The sequence below is a fragment of the Buceros rhinoceros genome, unplaced genomic scaffold, assembly GCF_000710305.1.
Source record: "Buceros rhinoceros silvestris isolate BGI_N320 unplaced genomic scaffold, ASM71030v1 scaffold19712, whole genome shotgun sequence".
Classification (NCBI taxonomy): domain Eukaryota; kingdom Metazoa; phylum Chordata; class Aves; order Bucerotiformes; family Bucerotidae; genus Buceros; species Buceros rhinoceros.
Genome location: NW_010400977.1, coordinates 24,418 through 46,396, shown reverse-complemented (window position 1 = coordinate 46,396; position 21,979 = coordinate 24,418). Strand labels below are relative to the sequence as shown.

At 38.3% G+C, this 21,979-nt stretch overlaps 1 protein-coding gene across 1 annotated transcript in view; it reads right to left on the bottom strand.

Annotated features, from left to right (window-relative positions):
- The window catches only part of LOC104489911 (vitellogenin-1-like), a 43,415-nt gene that overhangs the window by 18,680 nt on the left and 2,756 nt on the right, over positions 1-21,979 (bottom strand). Inside the window, exons 4-19 of the mRNA XM_010132127.1 lie at positions 21,181-21,429; positions 18,835-18,996; positions 18,001-18,152; positions 15,133-15,283; positions 14,890-15,047; positions 14,613-14,778; positions 13,449-13,571; positions 11,672-11,890; positions 9,393-9,610; positions 9,213-9,307; positions 4,913-5,037; positions 4,725-4,826; positions 4,525-4,644; positions 4,071-4,260; positions 3,891-3,984; positions 3,593-3,778 (exon numbers count right to left, since the gene is read on the bottom strand). Of these exons, the coding sequence (XP_010130429.1) occupies positions 3,593-3,778; positions 3,891-3,984; positions 4,071-4,260; positions 4,525-4,644; positions 4,725-4,826; positions 4,913-5,037; positions 9,213-9,307; positions 9,393-9,610; positions 11,672-11,890; positions 13,449-13,571; positions 14,613-14,778; positions 14,890-15,047; positions 15,133-15,283; positions 18,001-18,152; positions 18,835-18,996; positions 21,181-21,429 (2,510 nt within the window). The remainder of the gene's footprint in view (positions 1-3,592; positions 3,779-3,890; positions 3,985-4,070; positions 4,261-4,524; positions 4,645-4,724; positions 4,827-4,912; positions 5,038-9,212; positions 9,308-9,392; positions 9,611-11,671; positions 11,891-13,448; positions 13,572-14,612; positions 14,779-14,889; positions 15,048-15,132; positions 15,284-18,000; positions 18,153-18,834; positions 18,997-21,180; positions 21,430-21,979) is intronic.

Here is a 21,979-nt window from a genome sequence, read left to right as displayed (position 1 = left end):
AAAGCCCTGGTGGTGTTTTGCCAATTTTTTTTTTTTTTTTTTAGTATTTGTGAGGCCAATAGTCGACTCCTGCCACTTAATGAAAGTGGAGGATCGATTCCTCCCTGTTGAGCACAGAGAGCCGACAAATGTAGCTGCATCACAGGTGACACATGTCAATGCCTGCAGAATCACACGGCACAGTAAAAATAGGCTACAAGAGCCAGCTCTGGTGCTTTAACAAGAAAAACAGTCACAAAGAAGGCCTAAAGCTATGATATGAAAGAATCCGTTCTCTCTGATCCCAGACAAGGGAGAAAAAATAAAAAGGAGAAAAGGAGATTTTCCAATATGTATTAGTGTATTTTTTTGGATGAGAGAAGAAGCTGTTCTACAGTATAAGCCAAATTCACTGCAGGGGTAAGGGACAAGCAATGAGCTGCGTTGGGCTGATGTCTCTGTGAGTGTGGCCTTACACACATCCCTAACATGGGGACAGAAGAGCTCAATTTCTGTTTAAAACAACAACAACAACAACAACAACAACAACAACAACAAAAAATCAACAACAAAATATTTTCCCAGGTTTTAAAGCACAGCATGACATCGTATCTAAATAAATGAGAAGCAAGAGGTAATCCTCCAACCAGCTATTTAGCTCTCTTTTCGCTGTGGTGAAATGAAAGTTTCTGCATTCCTTACGTATCATCCTTCTGACCTTGGTGTAAAGATGTTATAAAAACAGAGACTTGGATTGCCAGTCACTTCCCTTCCCTGTTCCAAAAGACACTGCGCAGCCTTGTGAGCTGGCAGCATATGCTGCTGCGACACATGCTGTATACATGTTGTACACAGTGTTGTAATTCCGTGATTCATCTTATAAATAAGATGCCCATGTGAAGCAATTTCTGCCTGTCCTACAGTTAAAATGAGCAAAAAAGCCCTACAATACAAACCCTATTCAAGATTATGTATATACTTCAGTAGCCTGTCATTATGAATATGTGATATCTTTGCAAAGTGCATTCTCTGGCAGATCTCTGTATTTAAACTGTAATCATAGGGCTCTAATTTTCCCCGAAATTTATTTCATTTTTTCTTCTTCCTGTAAACTTTGTTTAAAAGTATGTTTAAGTAGCCATCTGTGATATACTAAATAATTATGTTGACAGAGCCTTAAAAATAACTATTATTTTTAATTAAATTTAACTTTGATAAAATTTAATTGAAACACATGCTATATATTCTCTCCATGGTATGATTAATTATTTTGCTCTGATTTTTTGCTATAAAGAAAGTCAAGTCCTCAATGTGTGGATTTGTCTTGGGAATACAATCTATCTCCAAAGTTTTCATTATTTTTTTTCTTTAGAGTCTGCAATTGCTCACCTGAGTTTCTCTTCTGCTCCTGAAATTCTATATAAATCCCATGGCTGTGACAGGTTATAACCTGTACAATGTGCAGGATGTCACTGAACTTAATGCTATTGGGGACTGTTTGCTTCCTGCTTCTGGATGTGAGAGATGAAGGGGAAAAGAGTATCACGTCCTGACTAGCTTCCACGACGTGGTACTGTAGAAGGCAACCCACTGACCATCGAGACAAAGCACCCAATACTAAAATATTTTGAACGGAGCTCACAAACAAATGAAATAGCTTTCTAGAACCATTTCTTTAAATGCAGAACTTAAAGCTAATGAGGGAAAGTGTCAAAATATCTGTGAAGTATTGAATTCAATAGGTTCTTTATTCTTTTGTGGATAGATCTATGCAAAAGGAAGAGAAAGGCTATGTTAAACTGAATTTTTTTACTCATATATATAGAATCTATATAGAATATCTCCTTTCTCTCTCTATCATGCCTGCTTGTTTCTCTTCACACCTTTAAGATTCTACTTTGCTCGGTCTTTGACCTCCTCAGTGATATGGTTCAATGTTACATTCTCTAGTTATTGCTTTTCCTTCACTTGTCCTCATTGCTGTTTCATTGCTCTGTGTGCTTTCCACTGGCCATTTGTTTTGTAACAGTGAACAGGAATGCTGTTTGAGGAAAAATGTATGGTGCTAAAAGTTAGCTAGTGAGTATTAGCTTTCTCATATACTTGGCATTATAGAGCTATTTCTGAGTGACTACTTCACTTTATAAATGATAATGCTGCAGGGTCTAGAGCAGGGCTTGGGCTGGAACTCATGGACTCCTTTACTGCAATCTCTCACATCTGATACTGGCTTGCTTTATGCTTTCTGGCAATCCATTTAACCCTTTCTCTGTCTGATTTGATTTCCCCTTAAGTCAAAGGAGGAACACATTTTTTTATTTTGCTTTGCTTGGAGGATCCTTCTGCTAAAATTTGTAGCTCTGCTTGAGGCTCTAAATTCCATACCTGCGTCCAATATTCACATTTCAGTTCATCATCCTTACTGAGTTCATTAATATCTGCCTTGTTTTCTCCAACAGTGAGAACTGGTGTGAGCAGGTGCCTACCATCCCTGGTGACCTTGGGAGCAGACAGTCCTGCTCTTCACAACAACCTGAACAAAACTTTGGGGCTGTGGTGCCCCAGCAGCTTACACGGAGCTAAATTTTGCTATATGAACTGCCAAACCCCTCCCTCATCTGCATGGGGAACCTGATTATAATCACATTTGACAGTGTGGAGGAAGCATCTTAGGGAGGAGAATGTGATGCCAAATGCCTAGTAGGATGGTCTGTGACCACTGAAGGACAAGGGAGGATAATGATTAGCTTAACTGGTGGCTCAAACTGAGGAGACCTGCAGAGCTTCTCTGGGCCAGCGGCCATGAATTCTAATTGCAGCTGGATCAAGCAACTGAGCTTTTTTGTTACGGTTGTATTCCTAGAGCAGAAACTTCCTAACATTTCTGCGGGTTGTGTAATAGCTGATTCCTGTTGTGAGTGATGGTTTTTCCTTTGTGATTAATTTTCGGCTTGTCTTTTTCAGTATTTTTTCAAGTGTGTGTGAAGGTTTTCTAAGCTTTGGTCTACTGCTTTGATTCCTTAGACATACTCTTTGTGTTTCCTCCCTCTCTTTGTGCTTGTATTTCCATCTGTTTTCACTTGTTTGGCATCTGGCTACAGCAGTTTTCCAGAGTGTATTGTAATTGCATGCACTGATAGTAAATCAAGTAGACCTAACAGGTAAGAAAACCAAATGGAAGCTACAGGGAAACAAGTTAAAACCAGAGGAAATACCAAATCCTCTATATTTCATGGCATGAAATGCAAATATATATGTGCTATCTGTTATAACTGACAGGATTCAGCTAGTTTTTATGACGCCTAGTGTCTCCAGTCCAAATTCAAGTATTTGGATGGAAATTTTAAGTTATTTGCCTTTCAAAAAGCTTATGGGTCTCAACAACCGAGAAATGGTCCTAAAGAGGATTTTCAGCTAAAGACCACAGGAAGTAGCACATATTTTCAAGCAAAGCTTTGGTACATGTCACTTCATTTAAAATAAATAAACTACACCAATCATTGCCCGTTACCCAAGCTGCCAGTTAAAGACAAGATTCCTAAGCAAATGTTCTGGGTTTTTTTGTAAAGACTCTTCATTGCTACTTAGAAAGATAATAAGTGCTACTCCTTACCTTACAGTAAATACGTTAGTCTCATCTTTACATGGTGGAATTTCAATTTTGATACTTTTTTCCTTCGTATTGACAGTGGCAACAACATTCACAGGTACATGAGCATTCACTTGGGTGTGTGCTTCCAGCCCTGCCTGGATCGTGTTTGTGTTGATCCCCATTACAAAGGTCATGTCCTTAGCCATACTGAAAAGGTACAACGAGGGTAAAATTATGTTCAGACAGCAAACAGCTGTTCAATTTTTATGGCCTCTGTCATTTGGAAAGACTATTCTTTTAATTTTTACTAAATATTTACCTTATACTCATTTTGGATCGCAGTCTGATGTTGGCATTTAGTAACTCGCTCAATCTGAAATCAGACTTTGGAGAAGGTGTAATCTGTGCTTGAACTATTATAAAGAAAGCAAAAGAGTGTTAAAAATCCCCCCAGTCCTAACAAGCATGTTTGCATTGCTCAAGTCCTGAAATACGTTACCATTTCCTGCCACTTTTGTGATAGAATAGTAATAGAAGCTGGTCTCTGTTGGGAATCCAGTGCAGGTGGGCACGATGTAACGGATCTCGGAGCACAATAAACCCTTGGTCCACTGCCTCCCTACACCACTTTGAAGGTTACTGATTATTCTCCTTATTGAAGGGATTTTTTCGTCAGGTCCATACCATGCCTGCAATGACAGAGTTCAACTTGTCTAAATAAGCAGAAGTTGCAGATCATGATCTCTGTCATTAACTATGCCTCAGGGGAAAGTCTGCCAGCAACGATTACAACTAAACCTGATCAAAGCTTCACCGTACTTGCCTTGGTTAATACTAAAGACAAAAAACCCCTCTCAAATTAAAAAGTTTAAAAAAAAAAGGGAGAGAATGTGTGAAAGAAACAGTATTTTAAAGCTTTCGATGCTTGGGTGGTGGTGCTTTGGAAATGATACCTGCAATGCATTTTGGATTGCTTTTTTATCAAGTCCACCAAAGAACAACTCTTGGCGAAACATCTTCAAGTGGCCTGATGCAAAAGGCTTGTCACTGGTGAATGCCTTCCATTCAGAGAGCTGTGTGAGAAGAGGAGGAAAGTCTGATTCTTCATAAAGTTTGGGGAAGTGAGACTTTAAGAATTTTCCCTTCCTTTTACCTTTTTCAGGATTTCCCTGAAGTCATAGTCAGTCTCTGAGTCCCTGTCAGCAGAGTAACCCTTAGCAAATATCTCCTGTAGTCCTTCAACTGTTATTCCCACCTGTGGGAAGAATTAAAGTGTAAATTACAAGTGGATGATGGTTGTAAAAAGGGATGACAGGGCAAACTGTGGGTAGACCCAATTACCTCCAAGGGATCAGCCACTCTTCCAAGGAAATGTGTCCGTAGCTGGGACATTGCCATCGTCGGAATTAAGCTGCCGTCATTGTTCAATACCAAATACTTAGCTGCCAGTCCACTCATAAGGAACTCTGAAGAGAAATAGGCAGTAAACCACTGCACGGTTAGTTTTTAACGCCACAGTTTGCAGATTGAATCAAGTTACTCATTGCATAATTCAACTGATACAGCATGATATGAGAAAGGCCAGAAACCCCTGCTATAAAGCTGATGTAATAAACCAGAATATTGTGCATTTTTGAACTCTTAATGCCCCCTACCCATAGCATGTTGGTTATGCTATTTTTCCAATTTCTTCTGTTATATCATTTACATTCAGTCAGACTCTGTAACATCAGCTTATGAAATGCTTTCATGAGATATTATTTAGGGCAACTTGGCAAAAGGGACCAGAAATGAAAGCAGATTTGCCACCCTTTGCTAATAGTTTAGTGGAAGTGATATAGATGTCCTACAAGGACAGATGGTGAGGTGTAGATTTGTCTCTCAAATGACTCACAGGCAGTTCAATACATCTAGTTCCAAATGCTTTAACTCCTTACATGAAATGCACTAGCTGTTAAGTAATTGTTAACCTCTGAATGAATTTTGGACTCACATAATATGTGTTTATCTATTTTCTCTACTTCAGATTTATCACCTATAATGTTCTTAGATACAGATAATCAGAGCACAGTCATGTATTCTTCCCAATTTTGTCACAGGTCTATACAGCTCTGTTTTCTGAGTTAAAGTAATCCCAAGTCTTTTCTAAGTTTCATTAGGTTTCAAGAAGAACTAGGCTGACATGATATGTAGGCATCCCTGCCAGTTTTCCTTTCTTGCAGACCTCCTCTCTTTTCTCTTCCTATACCACTAGTTGGAGGACAGGAAAGCATTTCAGAAGTCCCTATGTTAAATTTCTGCTTTTGTCATGTCAGAGTCAGACACAAGCACCATACATTGATTAAACCCCAGCTCCACCAGAAATCAGCTTAGAAATTCCAGTGCAGCCAGGATAACTGCAACGCCCTGGAAGATCCAGAACAAAAATTTGGATCCAGTACAGAATTACCAGTACAGAAATTACTGATTAATTGTAGGACATTTTCAAAAATTATTGAGAGGGAGTGAGTCTTTGGCCTCTTTCCAGAAAAATGATGCCTAAATTCTTACAAATTGCTTAGCCAAAATTTAAAGAAGTTATTGCTTGGTTCAGAAATGTGGGCCGTTATGAATACTTATGCCCATATTACTGCTCTAGTACCACTCTCTCTGTTTCAGACAACATCTCACTTGTGAGTCAATACTTTCCCATTCTCTTCTGAATCTGTGCATGTAGACAGGGATCTGCATGGTCCTTTACCCTCATTTACTCCTCGTGCTAAGTTGTTTCTTATCAGACTGCTGGGACTAATTTTGAGTTCTAATTTCTCAGGACAGATTCCAACTTTTCATGTATTTGAGAAGCAGTCTTTGGAAAAACAATCCAGTTAGCCTGCTAAATCTGTATGAACTAGCATTTTACTGCATTATCTATCTTCACTGTTTTGCTGCATGAAGCTCCTGTGCTATCCAGAGTGTTAGGCACTATCTACCTACCAAATGCATGGTTCAGTGACAGCTCCTACAATAAACAGAGGTATTTATGTCACCCCATTGATAACAGAGGAATCAGTGGAGAACCTTCAGAAGATAGCAAGGAGAGATGACAAAAGCTCACATTTTAATGCTGAGCCTGTAGAAAAAGAAAAGAAAAGCGATGCCTGCACAGGGACTTTACTAATAAGCTGACTTGAGACTTGGAAATGTGAAGACTAGTTTTTCTCTGAATGAGCTTAGCCAGAACAGTCCTAGGGGCTACATGGACTGGACACTAGAATGAGGCATGGTACTTTAAATTAATTTGTTAAAACTCTTTTTTTGGTGTGTTTTAATGCATGAAAACTGTTAGTTAAAACATGGTTCTTACTGATATTTGGTAAGAAGTGTTGCCCATAAATGATTAAATGATTATACAGAATTCATTGACTTGAAGGGATATTTTCCATATCTCAGACATTACATAGGGCTAATGCTCTAAGAAAATATTTACCAATAGAAAATCCTACTGACATAGTCAGATGATGTACTTTAGGCACTTCACTGTGATAGTGTGGTGGTACCTGCATATATCTGACTAAATGTCTTGTCCCAAGGAAGAGAGAAAGAAACATTGGTGATCAAAGAAAGCAGTATTTGGTACCTGTAGTATCTATGTACCTATTAGTACACATATTTAATTATATGTGCATATTGAAAATCAGACTCTTTCAGTCCTCACATTGAGCAGAATCTGGGTCATCCCTTTGAATTCAGTAGCAGTGTGTAGAGGATGAGGCACTATTTATGGTAGTCATGCGTGACAGATTCCAGACTAGAGATAGATTCAACTGACATTACTGCCTGTCATTAAAAATTCAGCATCTAGCACCACACAGATCTGTGATGCTGAGGGCACATTTTTGTGTTTATCAAGGAAATAAGTACTGCATTACAGCTGTCACTATGGTAACGTTGCCAGAATGGACTCACTGAAACATATGTCACCTGTGGCTAGTGGTGACAAATCAAATCAGAAAGCTGGAGGATGGATCCTCCTCCCACACCAGGGTGATAGAGGGTTGACTTCATTTAGCTGACTGAGTTATCCAGGTCTAAGATTAGCATGTGTGAGCAAAGCATCTTTTTCATTATTCTTCAGAATGAGAGATTTAAATATTACATATGATGTGTGGTAATGAAATTTCTGACACTGATCTTCACCAAGAAGTAACAGCGATTCACTGGTGTGCTGCATTTCCAGGCTACAGCCAGAACAAAGTAATCCATTTCACATAGCCCTCTGCCAGCTACTCTCATGCATGCTGCACCCTTCTTTCTCACTGTGTGAAAATTCAGATAGCTTCATTTTTAAAAGCAAAGATAAGAAGAGAAAATGAGTATCTAAAACTAGAAACACGTATCTGCATATTACTGGAAAATATATCTCTCCCTGAATACATTTTAAATGGTACAAAAGTTCACACTGTGCATATTAGTGACTGTATTTCTTTGGGAACTCTCTGTCTCCATCTTCGAGGCAGCAAGCATGTGTATCATATATTATTGTTGTTGTCATGATATGTATTATATCTATTTTTATTACAGATCAGATTAAATGATCATGTTAAAAACATGAAAAAGGGCACAACAAGAAACAACAAGATCTACAAAGACTTTCAAACCACCCACCCCCTCCAAGAACCAGGCAAAAGTACTTGTACACTTAGCACTGTGGATTTCAGATGTTTCAGAGTCTCTTTTTCTATCGATTTCTTTGAAAAGAATCTTTACCAGTGAATAACAGGAGTGCCAAAAACATCCAAGTTCTCCTAGATAAACACCATGTGTAAAGAGACTGTGTTTGTAGATAGAACCTCCCTAATCTGCCAGCTACATATGCCAAATCACTGAGGCTGTCATGGTTATTTACATAGGAGAATTGCTTAAAAAATATCCACTGAGAACAATAACATACAAGGAAAACAGAAATAACTACACTTTGGCCCAGGAAGAGCTGTTTTCTAATCTGGTCCTCTTTGCTCTGACTAAATTTTTGTGCACAATTCCTGTTGATGTAACAGGTCAGCCTCCTGATCCCATGTGTGGATCTCCCCATAAGGGATCCTGGTAGGAAAGCGCCAGAAAAATCTTTAGACAATAAGCCTGAGTCAGCTGCTCATGGGTGCAATGAATTGTCACATCTGAATGTTTTCAGTTTCCTGTTTCACTGTGCACTGCTGTTGGGGTGAAGAGTATTTAATATCACATTTGAATTCAGCGAGAGTTATAGGTGTTCAGCACCGGAGAAATTAATCCACTTCAGCAGTAATTTAGGTCCCTTCTGTTTATTTGGTGGTGAACAATGGTATGAAATTGTTAAGCACCACTGAGACTACGTTTGATACAGAAGCTTGTGCCTCAGCAGCTAGTGAAAGTGAAGGGTTAGAGCCCCATAAGCCTTCTGGTAATTTCATGCTGGCAGTGCACAATGCAAAATGCACAGGGTCCTAAACACTCTGCAAGTGCAAAGCCCAATATTTTTATATTGTTTTTTCAATGAACATAGGAGAATATGGAAGAACAACATGCAGCTAACCGGCTGGCTAGAAGATTTGGATTCTCATACTGAATGATTTTTTTCATGCGTTGACCAGTGTATATTTCTTTACATTCGGAATCTTACCTTTAAAGATACTGATGCGGTAAACATTGCTGAACGGATATCCAAATCCAAATTTGGGACCTAATAATCTGATAACCATTCTGCAGGCAGAAGCCCTGAAAGAATTCCGTGAGCACATTAACACTTTAATAATTTCGCAACAAGTTTTTAATCTAAGGAAGGGATCCAGATTTTCCTTACGTCACTTGAAGATCTGGAGCTGTGCTTCTACCCAGGGCTCTCAGGTGAGAGTATATGAAACTTGCCACTTGCTTGCTAGGTTCCTTCAGCACAGCATCAGCTAATGTCATCAGTATTGGAAGACCTGGCTTGGTTTCAAGCAAAACCACTGCAGCTAACATTCGGACCCGAGGATGAATTTTGTGATTCAGGAAAATCTCAAGGGTAATAGCCTGGACCTAAAAATAATGGGTACATTCAAATTTAGAGTATGTTTGAACGTTTTGCTAATAACCATTCATCAGCAGCAAATGATCTCTTCATCACTGGTACTGGCAAAAATTGTGTTATTTAATTATTATGACAAACCAGGATTCCTGGTTTCACAGTTTGAGGGCTGGAAGGGGCATACTGGTAACGTAGTTTGACTTTCTGCACAATCAAAGACAAGGAACTTTGTAACTTCTGCATTCTATTATTACTTCTTGAGCTATAGCAAAATATATCTGTAGTATAACCACTCTAAGTAAAAGAAGTTTTATGGATCCATTACATACCTGAGAAGTGGTTTCAGTGATCACTTATCCCTACCCATAAAGGTATGCCTGTCATTTGATTTCCTGAGCCCTTTCTGCTAAATAATAGAATAAAAATAAATGAATCAAAGCTAGGTTATTACCAGAAATCTCTACGCCAAGTGGGCAGTTTAAAACCAGGAGTTTATACAACCAGTGTAAATTCCATAGTGTTACACGATGTGTTTGACCTCAGCAATATTCAGTATCAAGACTAATTTTGTATTGAAACCCTTGCAGTTTCCACAAGCTGCACTGAAGCCTTTGATCCCAACTTCTAAATGGATATGGATGGTGTAGGACTATTCAGGGGTGTCAGCCCCTCTGCACTGTCCTGTCTTGCCTGTGACAGCATGTATCCACGCTCTCTAACGAAAAGTCTGACGCAGAAAACTTCAACAAACTTTGGAAATGTCCTGATTGGTTTTATTACATTGAATATGTTGATTATCAAACACCAAGGTAAAAGTGGTGACAAGGATGCAGTAAGCCTCTTTCTAAATGTAACTACTTTTTCAAATTAAACAATCAAAAAGACAGACTGTGTATTAAGTCTGTGTAATGCAAATCTGGGTGTGCACCTGCAAACCAGGCATTAAACTGGTTTTGAACAATGAAAAATCCATTCACACCATTAGCTTGCTCCAGATCAATTTTCTCCATAGAAATGGAACTAAACAGTGGTCTGGGTCACACGTGGAAAGCCAGGCCAAAGGGTAATCAGAAACACAACATTTTTTTTCAAACATCAGGTTGGTTTTTTTTGTTTCCCCAGCAAATACCCTAACTCCTACCTTTGCTATTCTCTCTCCGCAGCCTGTTTTTCCCCATCTGTCTCCTGCACTCTAGTAAATTGTTTCTTTATTCTTTTGCTTAAAAGCATACCCTGACACACTATTGTCTGTGGATCAATATCTGCACTCAAACGGGGAGTCATATGCAAAAAATGAGTATAATGGAAAAACCAATACAGATTAGTAGGAGAATAGTTAATGAAAGGTTTTATTTCACGTTTATATTAAGAATAGACTTATATAAAACAAAAAATTTCAGTATCAGGAAAAGAAAAAATGCAAGGTATCCTTTTAGAAGCAGATTGCTTCTAGGCGAAAATGATTGTAAAGCGATGTCTGTAGTGGATGAGCGTATGCCTGTGCTACCATTGTGTGTGATATCTAATCATTATCTCATTCAGGGACAAAAGTCACATTTAGTAAATGTTCTGTTTACGACTTAAACCCACACAATGTCTGTAAATTTGTAATTAGGATGCAAACCTCTAGTATCTATTTACAATAAGATCTGGTCTTGAATTATGATTAGATGTGACACTCAGTATTAAAAGCCAGTTCTCTGAAAACCTTGTTTTGTGTCTCTCACATACCAAAGCTGAGGTAGCACTAAACACATTTTGGTCATTAATTTAGCTTTCTGTCTAATGTCCTTGGAAAAAAAAAATGCTTGTAATGGAAATACTGATACGTTTTCAACAATAGTGTAATGAATGTATCCTTTTAATGGGATTTTTATTGCAGTCTGAAATGTCAAAAAGAATAAGACATGCCAACTAAGGAATGGTTAAGTTTAAAGAAAAAAAAAAAGGATTATAGCTGTATTTGAAAAAAAAGTTATGTTTTCCCCTCATTACCCCTCATCACCCCTCATCGATTAGCAGCTTTATGCTGGGTTATCATAAGTGCAAAGGAGGCAGCTTTTTCTCCTTACCATTTTTGGGTCTTTCATGCCTATGTTTTTCAGGGCCAACACAGCAGTCACATGGACCTTGAGTGGCAAATCTGAGGCAACAGCTGCATATCCTGGCAAAAATTTCTTGATGTGCTTGATGCTGGCTGGATGTCCTACATTCCCAAGGGCTTTCAAAGCCAGGGAAATTTCTTCTGTGTTAGATTTGCTTAATGCCTCTCCTGCAAAGCCATGAAGTAGCTGAAAAAAGAAAACAAATCTTGAGTTGAGTTCAATTTCAGCTCTTATCTACATTCCATCCTCCAGCCTATTCTGAGGTTTGACTTTGATAATTTCAGTTTGTTCAATTCTCTTATTTTAAATATTTTCAAATTCTTTTTGCCCTCATGAATAGGACATTTTATTCATAGAACAAGCATAGCCAGGAAAGCTGCAATGAACAGATTCTTCATCACTATGCCTTAAAGCTATAAGAAAAAAAATAATGGTTAGGAGGTAGTTCCCTGTGCCTTTCAGGGTGACTTGGGAACCCTGCAATAATGCTATTTGAGAAATCTCTGTTGAAGGTTGAAGACAGGTACAGAAATGCAGACACAGTTAAATTCTTGAGACCCTTAAATAAGATTCCTGAAGATATGGCTAGTGGCAGTGCCCTTAGCTTCAGCTATAATAGTCTCTTTTTAGTGCAGATTAATAGCTGGCAATGACCTGATCATCAGGTCATTTTAAAGGCTTCATTGTAAGCAACTGGATCACACTTATATTCACGTGGCAAGATTCAAAGTAGTTGTCTGAGGGCCGAATATGAGAAAAGAATTAAATCCTAATAATAATTGTTTTCAATGCTAACAAATGGCTCTAAAAAAGAAACTGAGATGTTACAAAATAATTTCAATACAGTTCCCTGCTTTAAAATATCGCGTGTGAGACCCATTGATGGTGCAGAAACAGTCCATTTGCTATTACTAATGAAATGAAAGGATATTTGAAATGTGTTGAATAGTACATTGAATAATATAAGCATTATCTTTGGGAAAGAACTTCCATTTTCTGGAACTGGGCTTCTCAGATTTAGTGAGCTCAAGAGCATTGGTGGCAATTGTAACAGAGGAAATGCATGTAGGAATGTCAGCCATGCCTGTGTACTACAGGAAAACATCATGGCAGGCATGCAGTGTACTTGGAACACCTTGCTCTTACTGGGGATGATGCACTGGCCAGTGTTGAAGACTAAAATCACCCATTACTCTTCCCCTCTCTACCACTGGCTGAGGGGCCAACCTTTGTAAACTATAACGTGCATCTTTAGAACATGGAAATGTTATTTAGTCCCCATTTAAATTGTTTTCAGGCCTGCTGATTAAAAACCATGTGGAACATGGGGGTATTATTATTATTAAAATCTTACAGTCTCGGTGGATGTCTGGGTTATGCTTCTGGCTGAGAAATGTCTACATGACTTCGGGCAAAAGTCTGAGCTTTTATGTCACTTAGTTTATTTATAAGTAGGTATAAGTACCTATGTTTAAAGTATTTCAGAGTAGTGCCATGGGACTTCATTAATAATTGGCAATAAAGCACTCAGAGATACTCAGATAGAAAGTGCTGTGAATTACATGCTTCTTCCTCTCACTCTCTTCTGTGTGTTAATATAAAGATAAAAACACTTTATTTAACCAACCGGGGTTCCTTTCCCCAAAGGAAACACTGTAGAGAAGTGAAATACAGGTTTCTGAATAATGAAAAGAGAACTCCAGGCTTAATTTCTCTTTTAAACGATAAATAACAGTGTGGTTACCTGGAGACATTCAGAGCAGGAGTCTGATGAAGAGCACTGTTTGTGGCACAGTGATGCGTAGCTGAGATGGCAAACCTTTCCAAGCACAGTACTTGAGCGTGGACAATGTTTTTTCACGATGAGCTGGGAAGAAAGCAGTCGTTTGTTATCACTGTTAATGAAGAGCAACAATATTTAAAATTATGTTTCTGCCAAATGAAAAGCAAAAACCAGGCTTTTGATATTTTTGTATCAAGGGATTTATAGTTAATCAGTGGATATTACTGTATTTGACAATGCAATCATAAAGTAATTCCAAGTAACATCTGGAAGGCAGATCTGTTGCTTTTATAGTGTTTCAGATTTAAATTTGGCATAGGCTATAACCCAAAGGGAGGAAATCATCCAGTTATGGAATGGAAAAACACACATTATTCAAGAAACATTCATCGTTTTATAATTGCCTCAGGTACAAAAACTTGAGACACATTGTGAATGAACCTCAGTACTTTGGGCAGATGGGAATATTTCATATAAACGTAGGAGATGACAGAAAGCACTAGTCCACTGCTTCCTTGAGTGGGAAGCAGAGCATTACCACACAGCAACAACTGAGCTGTTGCGGCTTTTAACTGAGGGCAAAACTCTAGTCTGAGATTTGTGGTCTCTGCCTAGCATAGGCAGAGATAAGTTCCTGCATTTGAGGTTAGAATTAGACCCTGCAGAAGAGGAAAAACAATTGTAAAAATCATTCAGATTTCTCCTACATGGACTCTATATTAGCATCATTCCCGTAGATAAGCATCCTGCTAGGTCAATCAGGATGAATACATGGATACGACAAACACGTATTTCCTACTTCCTTGTCTTTGTTAGAGATGTAATCTGATGCAGCTATAAAGTACGTTTGGACAAAGGGAGACTAGAAACCACTGTCTGCAATAATAACCTCTGTCTCTCAGGGGTATTTTACTCTTTCTTTCCTGTTTCATTCTGGATTAATTTTTGCCCTTTAAATTTGCACTCTCATCCCCTTACTACACTCAAGAAACAAACTCCTTTCAACCACACCAGAGGATATAAACCCTTTATATTTTCAAAGACTTTGCCGTCTTGTTGAAGAAATATGTATGACAGATGCTAAAATCAGTAAAGAGCAACTCAAGAGTATTTAGAGAATCCTACTGTTGCTTCCTCCATCACGTCCTGAGTGGGTGTGCTTGAGTGCAGAGCCACAAGCACTGTCTGAGCTGCCTCCCAGTTGGTAAGTTCTTGCCTTTCCATTCTGTGCCTCAAGAATCTGAGTGCACGGTGACTGGAAACTGCAGAAATTATATCCAAAAGGTAGCGCCTGTAATGGGAAAGGCACGAACCATTTTCCAGATCTGCATTTGAACATAGTCATTCCAGATTGTCTCTAACAGTTTATCAGCAGAAGAAGCATAATTTCTACCGCTTGTACCTGTATGCTGGCCGACTGGAGAACCGCTTCCACACTGACTCGTAATTCTCTTCATTTGCTGCACGGAAGAGGTGCAGAAGCTTGAGGGCTTTTGCTGGTGCATCACTGGGCAGCTGCTCTGTTGTGGTCTCCACTAGGTCTTGCAGGCTTTCCTCTATCTGCAGGAAGATTAAACATGCACTATTTCCCACATACAGAGATTCCAGCCTCCAACAAAGAGTCTGTCCAGTGGCTGAACTTTACCTGGCTTTCCACATTTTCTATCCTGATTAAGTGGACAGGAAGCTGAAGCAATTCGCTTCCAAACTGGTACTGAAGCGACCCACGAATCTGGAATTCTTTTGGTGGGACCTCTACTGTGTGCTTTTGCACATCAGTCAAAACAAGTTTCTGCCTGGAATGGAGAAATCCAAGGAGATAACATCACGATATGCAGGGTACAAACTAAAAAGAAAACAGTAGTTCTGCCTCCCTACTTTGCAATGCAACTACAATTGTTCCAAAAGGGCTTCATTATTGAGGGGCAAAGATATTTACGGACAGATACATTTGACATGATGCTCAGAACCATAGTCTGAGAAGGTGTGCACTTACAGAAGAGTATTATCAGATCAGAGCCAACCTTTGCCTTCCTTTGGAAACAGCATAGCTTGAGAATTTAAGAGAGAAGTGGAAGTGAGAAGCTGTATCCTGAAGAAGATCACAGGACATGTGTGTTGTGTCTTAAGGAGTGAATTAAGCATCATAGAAAACCCACAGACGGGAAAATATCTTCAGAAAATATCACTTAATTTAAACCTTTTAAGAGGTTCATAAAAGCTCTTATATGTCTGTGCCTTCTGGAAGCTTGAAAAAGGAATCAGAAATTGTAAGACACAACAAGAAATGCTGCAATATTTTTACTTGCATTATTAGAATTCCCTTCTCATTTTGCCTGGCAAGCTGAATGTCCTGGGGACTGCAGAAGATGAAAGGTTCTCATGAAGCTTCAAATTGGATTTCCCAAGCAAAAAGGACCAGATTAAAATCAGGATTAATCTTTGGAAAAGTAGTCAATTTTTTGGAAACTTTTCGAGTAGCTCCAAACCGTCATCCTTTGTTATTAGGAGTAATTCCAATGAGACACTGTCTTTGCAAACATTTGCTATCTTTGCCACATTTTCAGCTAAACGGATGCATCCTACCCCACCAATTAGGTTTAAAAAATGTTATTTAGGACACTGTAATAAAGTTAGGCATTTGTACTGAACAGTTGAAAAAATTCCAAAAGCAATATTGCTGTACGACAGAGTATCTCAAAATCTCTGTAGAAAATTGGCGTTTTTATGTTGGAATCTCTGTGGTGATCTTCAGTATCATTTCTATCCACTCCTTCTATCTGGACATCAGAGAACTGCTGCAGAAAATAGCATATAACTGCTTTGCAGACAAACCATTGGAATTTGAATAGAAATTTTTACAGAATCAGCAGAGATTTTTTCTCTCTTGACATTTTATACGATATTATTGAGAGGGCATTTGGGTCAGAAAGTATAACATCAGGTACACTTGGACAGACTTAACTCCCCCTTCCAGGACATGATGAATCTATTACTTCTTCATATGCATCGTTTTGGGAAAAGATATATCTGCCTCAGATAGATGGGAAAATGTTATACTCCAAAGAGAAGAGCAGATGAATACTAAAGATAGGATTAAAATGGTGAAACAATAGTAAAACCTGTCTTGGCTTTGAAAGATGCTACACAAAGCTTAAGCTGAACAGGTCTGAAAACTTAGCTCCAAATGTTTAAATTTCTTGATGGTAGATTTTATTTTATTTTATTTATTTTCTTTTTTAACACAGAAAGTGCATTGTAGAAATGAATCCTGGATACTTGGGTGATATATCCACACCTTCCCAGCTGTCTCATATTTGTTTCCTTCTGCTGGGCAATGTAAAAGAGAAAATGGGAAAAGTAAGGGCACTACACTTTCTGGGGGCTCAATACCCAAGGAAGAGCAGTAAGGAAGACAGTCTGTGCAGATTTGCAGAAAGAGAGTTTAAATCAGAAAAGAGTTGTTTCTATTTTCATCTTGATTGCATGAGATAATAAAGCCACTTTCATCTTTTCTGGTTTGGGGGTTGTTTTTGATTTTTTGTTTGTTTGTTTTTGTTTTGGCAAACTGAACACGTGTATCATAATGAAGTTAATATGAGATTTATTGATATGAACTTCCTGATATTGCCGTTTCCAAAACTGTGTGTTCTGCTCACAGATTCTCACAGAAGCTAACGATGCAATGCAAGATTACAGCTGCTGGAAAGTGGGATTGATGTACATCTTCTATACAGTGACCTGTACGCAAAAAGCCTCCCTCTGGACAGTCCTGTCTACAGAGTCCGTCACTAAAACAGGTAAGTAAAATATTTTTAATAGATCTTTTTGATGCAGATGAAATTTTTCAAACACTGAAAGTTTGGGGAGTAGTGCTAAAAATGAGCAGGGGTATAATTTCTTAGACAACCAGGTTTTCATTTTATCCCAAACTTGTTTAAGAAATACGCAAAACTTGCTGTGGAAAAGCAAATACATTTTACATACCTTGTGCTCAATCTTTTTCCAATAAAACCCCATTTCCTATCAAGAAACAGTTTTGATGGGAGATTTGCAAACAGCTCCGGGTACTTAGGAAGTATCTCGGAATATAAAGTCCTATCTAGGGTTCTTGTGAATTAGTCTCCAGGGTTTCTTACTGCATTATTATTTTCTAAGGAACTGTCTTTCATTGAGTAACTCTTTCAAAGTATTTTACTGCAAATATATTAGCTCATGATTTTTCAGATGGAATTACATTTGTTTTCATTTTTGTGACATAAATCAAATATTCCTGTAAAATAAAACACTCAAACCCTGCCAAGTTCAGCTAACAGAATTTGGATAGTGATGTGCATGTTTCAGATTTACAACTGAGAGTGAAGGTTGTTTTTATGAATTGTTTGGGATTTTATGTAATTAAATACTGGCAAACAATAGGCTGTGGAAGTAAAGGATTTATTTCAGTTAAGGAGTTTGATCAGATTACTGAGATGCTGAGTTAGTTGCTGAATTAAAGGTGTATGTACAGTACCTTGCTTCTACTATAGCATTTCCTCCTGTTATCTCACTGAAGGGTGCAAACTGGTGGATTTCCTCAACATCAGCTTCTGTAATTATAGCTTCATTACGTGTATATTTAATCTTGTAATTGTAAGTAGCAGTTGCCCGGGAATTCTTGTTTCTCTTTATGATTTAAAAAAAAGCAAAGAAAGAAAGAAAATAGAAAGTCATTGAACTTCTAAATTCTGTGACTAGAAGCTATTACATCACCTACTTCAATCCATTTATTTTCGAGGGACGTTTTTGTTCATTGGCCTTGTGAGTGGTTTATGTGAATTCTGCGTGCACACTTCCATGGGAGAGGTCAGGCACGCTGCCTGACTCTGTTACTTTTACTGCTAAGAAGGGTTAGCTGGTTTTTCCTTTTCCCAAACTTAATTGATTTTTCCCTTGACAAGAAGATGTATTTTCTGAGGAAAGCAGCAGTATAAACCATGTGATTTCAAAGACAGGATTGTAATAAGATGCAGCAGTACCTATCTTGAATAGAGGAAACTGGACATCATGACTATCATTTTTACTCAATGGAGTAGACGAATTAGCTCATGCTTATAATTAATGGTTTCCAAGCCAGCTAGTTTGAGCTAGTTGAAGTGCACCTGCAATACACATGACAGTTCGCAGCACGGACCTCTGCTACTCTATGGATCTGATTTTCATACAGAAAGAAAATGTTGATAACTAGATAGAGCAGATCAGACCCTTCTTTCATTTTAAGTGTTACAAAGCAAGAGATAGCACAGATGTCAAATCTCTCTCTCTCTAAGAATATAAAATACCTATCCATAATACCACTCTAATTTACCTGCTGGCAGCTCTGGCATGGAAGAGTGTATGCTGAACCTGTGACCATTTGAACTTTCTCTTCACAACTGTTCAGGTCCTTGGATTTGGTCACATATGCTATGTTTGCTTTCTTATTTTCTGAAACTGCATACGATGTGTTACAAATACCTTCGATTCCAGCCTGGCAAAAATGAGAATGCGATCAGAGTCCACTCTTATGCAAAGCTTCATCAATTCCCCTCATGGACTTTCTTGTTTCATACTGTAATTTCAAAATTCTTGATAGAAATGAATGGGTTGTTTTATTCATGGTACTTTCCAGAAGCAAAACTGGGATGATCATTAATTCACCTCTTTTCTACGTGTACTGGTTTCCAGTAAGCCAAATGAGAGTTTCACTAAGAGAACTAGAATTCTCAAGAGTTTCACCAAGACAAGATTTGGAGCCTCAGAAAAGGTGAGTAACAATTTCCAGTTAGAGCTGTCAATTGTGAAATACATTTTGAGGAATATTAATAAAAAAGTGACAAAATAATTTGATCAGTCAGAATAAAATTTCAACAGCGAAGTATTTTAAGGTTTGAGAAGACATTCTGCCCTTGAAATTTGCTTTTTATAGACAGCTTATAAATGCCTAAGGAACAGGCCTTGCAATATCAGATGATCTGTCACAATATGAATGGCAATAATTAAAAAGAATTTCAGGATAGCAGAGTTTTGATTGTGTGTTTTCTTGAGTTTGCAGTTTTAGCTCAGATCTTCAATAATATTTCAAGCATATAACAGCTCTTAAATCTCCGTCAGTGAGGAGATTTTTGGAGAGGAAAATATTTGATTGCATTTTTAGGAGGAAGGATTATTTTCATGAACTTTATTGTTATTGATAGCATAGCTGCTCCAGAGAGCAGCTCTGGGCTATGTCAGAACAGCAGAATGGTCATGCGGTGGTAGGAGGCAAGTCATATCCACTTCATCTTTTCTGAATAAAGTGAAGACAATCTATTCCTGAGCTGGCTATTACCTGACTTCAGTAAGAGCTGGAATAAGTGTTGCCAGAGTTTCTGAAAGACTTGTGCTCTTGTCTCTGAAAGACTTGTGGGGCTCCTCCACAGACTGCAGGATATGGTAGAGACTTTATCTAGACTTTAAACGGGAATATCCAGCCCACCGGGCTCAGTGGGAAGAAGTAGCCTCCTTCCTCCAGAAGGCTGGACTTTCTAGCTGCGTGCAGTTCATGGCTAGGTCAAACACTCACCCTACACCCTGCAGGATGTGATATAGTCTTTCTCAGGTTAGTTCTTTAAACCTCTCTGCAGGTCAGATTTTGGGACTAATAACACTTATCTTCCTTTACAGAGTGAATTGAGATAGTCAAGCAAGGGTGCCAATGCTCATTAATCAGTTGCCGTCTGAGAAAAGCAAAGAAAACTTGGAAATGATTCTAGGAGGTGAAGTCACATGTACTGCTCAGCAGCGAGAGTAGGACATATTGCTAACTGAATTAGAAAGAATGAAGATGTAACAATGCATATGAGAAAATAGTGCTACAGACTATGTGACACCACCACCCTGGTTTTTATGTGCAACGAGCAGAGCGAAAATATTAAATCACATAGTTCTTCTCCCAGAAACCACTCTACTTACATAAAAACAAATTTTTAAAATATTAAAGCTACTCCAGTCTGCATTTTCAATAAAAAGAACAAGAAAGTATAAAAATTTCAAGGATTTTTCTGGTATCTGAATTGAATGTAGTCTAATCAATGTAGATATGGTATTGGAGAAACTAAACACATTGTAGTTTCTGTGGTGAAGAGTAATACCAGACGATTTACCTTGACTAAGATATTAAATAGAGCGTCAACTAAAACTGTCAAAGCTATTACGATAATGTCATAGAACATATACTGTTTTCCTCCTAAAAGAGGAGCTTGAAAAGATTAAAGTATATATGACTGGAAAAAAGTCAAATTACTGTTATTTTAGCTTTAATCTTGTGCTGTATGTTTAAGCTTGTTTTAATACAGTATTCAGATTTTATGCAGGCTTCAGCTTTCACAGGAGTTTACTTTCCCCAGAATCATAAGCCAGGTTTTCTAGCAGTCTAATACTGCAAATGCATTTTCTGAACTGCATTGATCAACCAGATTAAAAATCTGATATTCTGTTGTCCCGTTTAGCTACAGCTTCATCAAATACTGTCCCAAAAGAACAACTAACCATGATTTCCGAAGCTGAGGTGTTTCTTGTTAGTGAAGTTTATGTAGGCTATTCAAGGCTGAATTCAGAAAATGCAGTAGAAAAATCTGAAGAGAAGGCTTATTTATTTACAAAGTGTCCACAATGGCCAAACCCAAAAGCTCACCTCCTGTAAGATGTATGAATGCTGCATCTTTATACTTAGCTCCAGCACATTCAGAACTCCTCTGCAGAAGTTCAGACCATCATCCGAGACAGAATCAGGAGCCATAAGGTTTCCAACATGGCCGTTGCTATACTCAAACTTGATGGGATTACTAAGCAGCCCAGTTAGTACCTGGGTCAGTTTGAGTGATCGGGAGAATGTGCTTGTAGGCCAGACACCATTGTACTCTGCTGCTTCGACTGAGTGAATCTGGAACAAAGGGGGAACATATTTCCTTTTCAATTTTTTCAAGTAACTTTTGCCATTACACATAAGCGTCTAGAGCTTTACTTATATCAAAAATATTCTTTCAAATAATGCTAAGCCTCTTCAAAGGGAAAACTTAAAAGTTGCCATTTAACATAGCTAGTATTGATATAAATATTTCCATATATAAAAGCAAAGAGAGTAATACTTTAATATTTCCACAGGCACTGGACTCCCTTCTGTTTCATAGATAGGCCATATTGCCAAAGGTTGACTTGTGTCAAATATATCCAAGAATGAAGAAATGAGCCAGAGAAGAGCTGTATGAAACAGGTTGCTACCCAAAAGTATGGAAGATCTGAAGGAAATTGCAGGAGAAATTTAATGTTGCATAAAGCATCATTAACTCCTGCTGTAAACTCTGTCGTCTCCCTTGCTGGGGTCACAGAACACAGACAGCAATCGGAAACTAATAAGAACGTGGCCGCTGGGCCAGATAGATAATCGTAATTAGTCTGAGCAGTGGAGAGCGGATAACAAAAACTGCCCTTCC